The sequence below is a fragment of the Trifolium pratense genome, linkage group LG7, assembly GCF_020283565.1.
Source record: "Trifolium pratense cultivar HEN17-A07 linkage group LG7, ARS_RC_1.1, whole genome shotgun sequence".
NCBI classification, from domain to species: Eukaryota; Viridiplantae; Streptophyta; class Magnoliopsida; order Fabales; family Fabaceae; genus Trifolium; species Trifolium pratense.
In genome coordinates this window covers 7,860,146-7,870,222 of record NC_060065.1, presented here as the reverse complement: position 1 = coordinate 7,870,222, position 10,077 = coordinate 7,860,146, and the positions used below count along the sequence as shown (strand labels likewise).

Genomic DNA, 10,077 nt, shown 5'->3' with positions numbered 1-10,077 from the left:
TGCCTTTCTTGGCACTAGACTCATTCTCCACTCTCTTTTCAACTTCACCCTCATAAGCTTTTTCTTCCTTATTTTTTTCTTCTTTCTTATTTTCTCTTCTATTTTCAACTACACCATCCTTCATCTTTTCAACTACACCATTTTTACTCTCATCATTCTTAGGATTCTCCACTACTTTTTGTGATGAAACTTCTCTACTTCTCAAATTAATGGAATTACAACTTTCATTACGAGGATCCGTGGTGTTTCCACAAAAACCACTTTGAGTTTGTAGAGAAGAGACTTGCCTTACTAGTTGACCCATTTGGTTTTCGAGATGTTTGATGGAGGCTTCATGACGTTCGCTTGACACCTCTTGGTTTGCCTTCATCACCTCAAAATTGCTTTGAGTCATCTTCATGGCCAAGATAAGAGTATCTTCAAAAGATTCAAGGTGATCTTCAAAATGTTGATCTTGAGGAAATGCTTGATTCAGATTAGCTCCATAAGAACAATTCATGTGATTCTTCACTCCAAGATTGAAGGTGTTGACATGAGGATTATTTTGAAAGGTTGCTTGCACCATACATTGAGCTTCTAGTTGTTTGGTAATGATTTGTAGAAACACATTATTGAACTTGCAACTAGTTAAAAGTGCCTCTTGATTGTATGATTCAAACATGTCTTCCTTCCACTTTACGATTTGCTCGTGCTGCTTTCTCAATCTCAGAATCGAATTCCAGCTCAATTGGACCTGTTCTCCACATGCACAAGGAAGCACACAAGTAGAACGTTCCGGTAGAAAATATAAAACAGAAAAATAAAGAAAACACAGAAAATATGAACACTATCGCCTTGTCGAATCAATCACAATCCCCGGCAACGGCGCCAAAAACTTGATGATAAATTTCGCAAGTGTACGAAAATCACGTAGTAATAAAATATCGATCCACAGGGATTGTGTGATCAAACTAGTCGAACGGTGTTCATAGACATTATACAAAAAATACACATGAATTGGGGGTATGTTGAGTAATGAATTGCTAGAAAATGTGCTTGATAATATGGAAAAGTGAGGTAGAATCATCGGAATCATCTAGGCTATAGCTAACCGCATGCAACCTACAATGTATAAGAACTACTCAAGTATTCACAACTAGATTGACAAAATAGTGAATCGCAATCTCTTGTCAAAATCCACTCTATTCGTTGTCGATACTCCCCCGATCTCTCGGGCGGAAGCTACCTACAACGAATGATATTAACGCACGTCAATCGTTTGCTACACTCTATGCCTCAATCTCTCGACCGGAGACACTCGAGCGCTCAATTCAATTCAGTTCAGACATTAAATCAATACTCTCGCACGTGACTTAACTCAAAATCATTACAACACTAATGAAGGATTGTAAAGCATTAGAAACAGACTTGAATTGAATGAATACTATAAAGAGAGTATGATCTTACACAATTGCAGGTTACATTCAGATGAACTACATCCTAAACTACCTAGATTCTACCTCCGAGGGAGTTTAGCTCCTCATCGTTCTTCGTACGCTTCCTCGCTTCATCGCCACGGCTTGTGAATCCATGATCTGATGCGCTTGGAGCTCTCCGCTGGAGTGTGAATCACGATCTTCAAGTTCCAAGATCAGAATGTAGTCCAATTTCGCAGAATTTTCCAACCCAGATCCAGAAAACTGACTTTTCCATATATACTGACTGCCACCACGCTGCGCGTGAGATCTATCACGCCGCGCGTGATTGCACTTTCTTCAACTACGCCGCGCGTGGTCAGGTATCACGCCGCGCGTGATCCAATCTGAGGTCTCTGATCTTCAGCTCTGCCATCTTCACGCCGCGCGTGGTCAGTGCTACGCCGCGCGTGATCAAGTCAGAGAGCAATCTAATTCCTGAACAAAGCTTCACGCCGCGCGTGGTCAGGTATCACGCCGCGCGTGATGGGCTACGCCCCCAGCGTAGTGAAAATCAGCAATTTCCTGCAATTTTTCCTGTTTTCTTGCAAAACAAGTAATCAAGCTTATGGTTAGATTTCTCTTATATTTATTGCTAAAAACCTACTAAAATGTATCTAATGTTGCTAAAATAGGCATGGATTAGAGAGTGTGACGATTTGTCATCAGTACCGTTTGAGCTCCGTTCCCAAATTTTCAAATCCTCTCCTCCTAAGATTATCCTTCCCACTGTTACGTATTGCGTCTTCTTCTTCCTTCTTCGCAACATCACACTTACGCGAGAAGCTCTTCTTCCTCCCGCCGTGCCTCTCAAGCTCTGTTCCACTCCTATGGCGGTGCTCACCCTTCTGCCGCACGATATCTACCTCCTGTTGGCTTCGGTCCATCGCGTATTGCCGCCGCCTTGAAAGCTTATCCATCGTCCTGTACCGATCGCGATTTGACTGAGACGAAAGTGAACGCCGTCGATGATGCATCCTTGAATCCCGGCGGTATCGGTTGCGTTCACAGCTGTGGCTGAAACGAGCAGTTCTAAGAGGATCATGATCGCGGCGTGGAAATTCGCTGTATCGATCATGAAAAGAATTGTACCCTGTTGCAGAGAACGATTTTCTCTGGAATCGTTTAGATTGCTCAAAACTATCCTTCCTTCTATCTCCCTGTTGGAATTCTTTCCTCCTTCTATGGCTCACCTCAATCCAATCCCCTCCATCTGCATATTGAATCCGTTGAAAATATTCGCATAAGTGAAAATAAAATTCCTCAAGGAATATATCAGAAAAATATTTCTCAGAGTAGGGAATCTCCTACCCAATCTGAAATGAGTTTCCATTTATGATGGATCTTTCCCCAGGAAGTAGTTGGAGGCAACTCATCAATGATGAGTTCAACCAAGAAAGATATAAAGATTTCAGGAATTGGTATTTCAAAAAATTCAAAGATTTTGAATTAAAAGAATTTAGAGATAATTATTATGATTATTTATCTCAAATACAAAGCTATGTTCCTTTTGTAAAATGGTTTATAAAACATTTTTATAACAAAGTTAAAACCGAAATTATGGTATTACAAAATAAAAATTGGAATACCCATAATGGAGGAATTATAGTTTCTCCTTTCCCTCCTGAACAAACTATAAGTCTAGGGAAAAATGTTGAAGCTACAGCTTATTTGAATCTTCAGAATCAAAAAGTTGAGAATGATCATATTACTCTCAAAGAATTAAATGCGATAATTAAATCCCAAAATTACACTAATTCTTTCCTTATTTGTTTAGGTGACCAATTTATGTCCCTAGAAAAAGATATTACTGATTTAAAATTACTTTTTGAAGAACAATTAACTAAGCAAAATTTAATTTTAAGACAATTAGAAAAGAATAAAAATGATATGGAGTCTTCAGAAATTATTATTAATAAAGATGTCCCTATCATTCAACCACCTATAGCGGTAGAAGGATTTAAATTAAAATCTAATAATAATGAATTTATTCATGTGTTAGAAGAAAAGCTTAAGCAGATGCGCTTAAATGTTTTATCTCAGAAAAATATGTCTGACACCTCTGATATAGAAGATATTGACCAATTAGCAGAAATATTTGCTAATGAAGAAATTAATGATCAGGTTGCACAAATAAATCCTATTTATGCTCCTAAGCCAGTAGAAAAATACTACTATAAGAGGCCATCGCCTCAAGATTTACTCTTTGAAGAAACTGAACCCTTTCAGAATTCTTATTCTGGAAAGGCCATTTATGAATGAAATATTGATGGCTTAAATGATAAGCAAATTATTGATATGATACATAGAATAATCATGTATTCCTCTGTGTGTAAACAACAAGGGAATTCTGATAGTTCTATAGCTTCGTTTATAACGACCGGTTTTATTGGCCAATTAAGAGGTTGGTGGGATCATTACCTCACTGATGCTCAGAAGAAAGAAATTCTTTCTCATAAAAAACTTATTAAAACTGAAACATCAAGTAGTAGTACTACTATCACTACTACCGGAGAGGAAGATGCAGTTTATACACTATGTCTTTCTATTCTACAACATTTTGTAGGAACTAATGTACCCATTGCTGAGAAATTGCAAACATTATTGCAAAATCTTAGATGCCCATCTTTAACTCACTTTAGATGGTACAAAGATACTTTTCTATCTAGAGTTTTTCAGTTAAATAATCCCAATTCTATGCATTGGAAATCAAAATTTGTAGATGGTTTGCCTCATCTTTTTGCTGAAAGAATAAGACAAACTCTTAGAAACAATAATGATGGAATAAATATTAATTATTCTGATTTAACTTATGGCCAAATCATTAGTACATGTATTAATGAAGGTTTATCTTTATGTAATGACATAAAACTTAAGAACCAACTTAAAAAACAGAAACTAACTGAAAAACACCAAATAGGTGAATTTTGCGAACAATTCGCTTTTGATCTTGAAAAACCCCCTGAGAACAGAAAGAAGGGTAAAATAGAAAGGTTAAAACCTTATAAAAGTAGAAGGAAAAATCCCCCAGATACTTATAAGTATTCCTATAAGAAAAAACGTAGAAAAAATTATTCCAAGCCAAAATATAAGGATTATACTCCTAACTTTAGTAGAAAAAGAAAAGCTAAAAAGCTTGACATAACTTGCCACAAATGTGGAAAGATCGGTCATTATGCCAATCAATGTAGGACTAAAAAAGCCCTAAATGAAATTGAGAATGAAGAACTTAGAAATCAGCTAGAAAAGGTTCTTCTTATTAATTCCAATTCGGAAACTGAAGCTGAGTCCTCTAATGATGAGGATAGCTATAGTTCTTCTTCGGACACATCTGACAATAATGACTGTCAATGTAATGAACTAAGTTATTGGAAATCCATAGTAGAAATGAATGGTCTAAATGTCTTGACCAATGAACAGGATGAAGCCTTAAAAGCTTTAGAATCCATATCAGATGATAATCTAAGAAGAAAGTTAATAGAAACTTTAATAAGGGATAACTCTAGAGAGAAAACTCCCCTAGTTACAGAAGCCCCTTATCAGCTTAGCGAAGTCTTATCTAGGTTTCGTCAATCTAATAAACGAGAAACTCCTGTTTCTATAAATGATTTAAAAAGAGAAATAAATCTTTTAAAATCTGAAATTTCTTATATTAAGAAAAACAATGATGTTCTAGCTAAAAGAATTAGTTCATTAGAAAATTCTAATAGAATAGAAAATATTGTTTCCAGTGATGACAGTCCATCATCTAGCAATAGCTATCTTAGTCTTCTTGAAAGAGTTACATCGCAAAAATGGTTTGTAAAAATAACTCTTGTTATTAATAAAAGTTTTATCCTTGAAAATGAGGTTGCCCTAGTGGATAGTGGTGCAGACCTTAATTGTATTCAAGAAGGAATAATTCCGACAAAGTATTTTGTAAAAACTACTCAATCTTTAACTCAGGCAGGAGGAGATAAACTCCAAGTTAATTATAAATTATCTAATGCATATATTTGTAACAAAAATATTTGTTTACCAACCCATTTTATATTAGTTAAAAATTTAACTCACAGGATTATATTAGGTACTCCCTTTTTGCATAACATTATGCCTATTATTAATATTGATCAAAAAGGAATTACTACTTTTATAAATGATCAAAAAATTACTTTTGAATTTATAACAGATCCTCAAACGAGGATGTTAAATGAAGTCAAAGATATCCTTTTGAAAAAAGAAAAACAATTATGTTTTTTAAAAGAAGAAATTAGTGTGCTTAATATTAATGAGCAACTTGAAACTTATGATATTAAAAAGAAAATTAAGTCTTTAGAACAGGAATTTACTACAGAAATCTGTAATGATCTCCCAAATGCTTTTTGGGATAGGAAGAAACATGTTGTTTCTTTACCTTATATAGATGACTTTAATGAAAGTCAGATCCCTACTAAAGCTAGGCCAGCCCAAATGAACAATGATTACTTAAATTTGTGTAAAAAAGAAATACAATCTCTTTTAGACAAAGGTCTAATTAGACACTCTAAGTCTCCTTGGAGTTGTACTGCTTTTTATGTTAATAAGGCAGCTGAGAAGGAACGAGGAGTTCCTAGATTAGTAATCAATTATAAACCTCTTAATAAGGTTTTAAAATGGATTAGGTATCCTATTCCTAATAAAAAAGATTTATTAGATAGATTAAGTGATGCTTTAATCTTCTCAAAATTTGATATGAAATCAGGATACTGGCAAATCCAGATAACTGAAAATGATAAATATAAAACAGCTTTTACTGTACCGTTTGGACAGTTTGAATGGAATGTACTTCCATTTGGATTAAAAAATGCTCCTTCTGAATTTCAGAAAATCATGAATGATGTTTTTAATCCATATTCTGAATTCATAATAGTTTATATTGATGATGTTTTAGTATTTTCTAAAACAATTGATCAACATATAAAACATTTAAAGATATTTAAGAATGTTGTTAAAAACAATGGTTTAGTCTTATCGGCTACCAAGATGAAAATATTTCAAACTAAAGTTAGATTTCTAGGTCATATGATTGACCAAGGAACTATAATTCCTATAGAAAGAAGCATTGAATTTGCTTCCAAATTTCCAGATGTCATGTTAGACAAAACCCAATTACAGAGATTTTTAGGAAGTTTGAATTATATTTCAGATTATTACAAGAATTTATCCAGTGATACTGCAATTCTTTATAATAGGCTTAAAAATAAGCCTGACCCTTGGACAGAGGCCCATACAAAGGCAGTCCAGAGAATTAAAACTAGGGTTAAATGCCTTCCTTGTTTATCTTTGGCAAATCCAAAGTTGTTTAAAATAGTAGAAACTGATGCTTCTAATATTGGCTATGGAGGAATATTAAAACAAGTCAATCCTGAAACTAATAAAGAAGTTTTGGTGAGATTCACCTCTGGTAAATGGAACCAGACTCAGTCAAAATATTCGACTATTAAGAAAGAAATGCTTTCCATTATTAAATGTATTTCAAAATTTCAAAGTGATTTATTAAATCAAAAATTTCTTTTAAGAATTGATTGTAGCTCTGCTAAATCAATCATTGAGAAGGATGTAAAGACCCTTGTAGCAAAACATATTTTTGCTAGTTGGCAGGCTCAATTATCTGCTTTTGAATTTGATATTCAATATATTAAAGGAGAAAATAATTCTCTTGCTGATTATTTAACCCGTGAATTTTTGCAGGGTAATGACAACCCCTTATAGGGGAAGAGGCCGAGGCCGTAATTCTGGTCGTGGCGGAAGAGGAGGTAACAATATGTTGCCTTACCAAGAACAGAATATTTCCCTAATAGGGGATTGGACTACAGTGGGAAAACTTAGGCAATTGCCTGCCCCACCCAAGAAAGAAGATCAATCTTCTTCATCTTCAAATAAGATAATATCTTACAAAGAAATAATGGTTAATGAACCAAAAGAACAGGTATCTGAATATTTTGAAAATCCTGTCACAGAAAAAATAATCCATATTGATGACGAAGATTTGTCATTAACCAGTATTGACGGATGGTCAATTAAAACAAGATATTTAGAATCCAGAGGATATGCTGGACTTTATGGCAAATCAAGGCCAAATTTAGAAATTTTGCTGACAGTTACTGAATCAGTAACTATAACACATTATTATCAGAATAATAATCCAGAAAGTTTCATAAACTTCAGTAAATGTCATATAAACAAAATCTTATTACCAAGAGAATGGGGTCTGAATCCAAATGGTGAAAAGGCAATAAAAATTGCTGAGGGTAAATATATTTACTTTAATTATTGGGATTATATCCAGGCTTTTACCCAAGCTTTTTATTACCAAAATCCGAAAAACAAACATTCTTGGTTTTTCTCGGTAAATCCAGAAATTGTGGAGAAACCCATGCCAAATTGGTTTTTTAATTGGTGGATCAAATTTGGTCCTTCTCTAGAAATCTTACCTAAGGAAGTAGGAGAATTATATACTCCGTGGTGTGACAATAGCTCTTTAATATCAAAGATAGCTTCCAATAAGCTAATTACAGGACAATGTCCCTGTTTATTCTTCATAAAATTTCAAATCCCATGGATATGGAGGTGGACAGTAACCATATCCAAAGATGAATTTAACATCCCCATTTTGGAAAGAAATTTCTTTTACAAATGGTGGACCAAGATGAGTTCTGAAGATATTCAGGATTTAATATCCAGGATAAAAATTGTTATTAATGAGGATAAAGCCACAAATACCAAAGGCCATAGCAGCCAGGACTCTATGGCTAATTTGAAAGATTATTTTCAAAGGAAATATCCTAAAGAATCAGAAGAAGAAATCATGGTCAGAATTTTGGACCATATGAAAACCCAGTTTTTTAATGCTTTTCCCTCAACAGCAAAAGGAGATAATATGTCCACTTCTTCCCAAGGATCCGTTGGGCAAAATATGTTTGAAGGTTTAGCTGGGGAATCTCAGCCGGAGGATGAACCTACCCAGGAAGACTTCTGGGATGCCATGATCCAGTCAATAAGGACCAAGAAGGACAAGAACCAGTAAAAATAAATTAACTGGTCAATAAGTTAATCATAATTCAGCTGAACCTTGTTGTCGGCAAAACAAGACAAATAGGTCTTTATCAACTTTATTAAAGTTTAATATGTCAGTTGTCCGTTTGTAAATTATATTTTATGCTTTTTTGATGCTTTTTGTATGATAGTGCGACAGATGTGACGATGGGGCCCATTGAGCACCCGGCATTATCCCACTATCCTTTGTTTATTTGGGTTGGACAGCTGTAGGTTAATGTTACCTTTTACCGGATCAAATAGTGATCCCTTATTTCCCTATATATAGAGGTCTTTGCCTCACTTGTAAATCATCGAATTTTATCAGAAATAAAAATCTTATATTTTCTCATATACTTTCTTCTTAAAACCTTTTCACACTATACACCCCGCTGCGACGGCACTGTAGCACTTCCGTCTTATTATAAAAACATTGTATACTATATATATATATATATATATATATATATATATATATATATATATATATATATATATATATATATATATATATATTATATTTATTATTTATTTATGGAAAATGCTAACAGGTGCCCCGAGGCACTGGTTAAGGTAATTAAAAATAGTAATATTATCTTGAAACTTGTGAAGTCAACATCTTAAAAGTCTAAATTTTTATTTTTTCAATGCAATTTTTTCTTTTCTTTCCTTTTTTAGTTCCTTAATTAGTGTCTGCATGACCCTTTATTTATATGAATTTAAATTCGGTTTTGTGCACATGATAACATATATATATATATATATATATATATATATATATATATATATATATATATATATATATATATATATATATATGATAGGATAAGTATACCAAATTCTGTCTCAATTTAATGTTTGGTGTGACAGAAAAATATGATAAGTTAATCTTGAAATTTATTTTATTTCTTTTAGTTAAAATTTTTATCCTGGATAAGTTAATAAAAATTCATCACTCTCATATTTTTATGGCTTAAGTGATGATCTAATTAATAACAATTTAATATCACATGCATATTTATATTGTCATTGTTTTAATCAAATCAATATCAATTAAGCGATAATTATCATCATTGATGTTTTGAACTTTTTTTATCGACATAGTCATGGTTTACTGTAGACCATGTCCATATTATAATTTACCCGGCTAGAGTATCAGAATTTTTAATCAACGTGACTCAAATCACCCGAAGAATACAACTCAACACAATATTTTATATTCTCTTATTGTAATTTTTTCCCCTTCATCTTATATATTTTTTTATTATTGTAATTAAAGTGAACACGTGCATAAATCCTAGTTCAACTGATAATGACAATTTTACTAGATTGAACACCTTTACCTAAGTTTAAACATATAATCTCACAGTTGTGAGTGAGTTTCTCTGGTGTTTATTCTAAAGACTCAACACATAATATTATATATTTTATTGAGCATGAATTTATGTTAATAATAGTGGAAACTTGACAGAACTAGTTGACTCTAAGGTGAGGTTTGAGGCGGTTAGAGGTTCTTAGAGTCGTGGTTCATGATGACGAATGTATCTGTAAAACAAATTAGCACTTTGAC

At 33.4% G+C, this 10,077-nt stretch overlaps 1 protein-coding gene across 1 annotated transcript; it reads right to left on the bottom strand.

The window, feature by feature from the left end:
• Positions 1–2,119: 2,119 nt before the first annotated feature.
• LOC123895775 (luc7-like protein 3) lies at positions 2,120–2,787 on the bottom strand. The gene is made up of 2 exons (XM_045946264.1): positions 2,766–2,787; positions 2,120–2,667 (listed from the first exon to the last, which is right to left on the bottom strand). The coding sequence occupies exons 1-2, from the start codon at positions 2,785–2,787 to the stop codon at positions 2,120–2,122; spliced, it is 570 nt and encodes a 189-aa protein (XP_045802220.1).
• Positions 2,788–10,077: the final 7,290 nt, after the last annotated feature.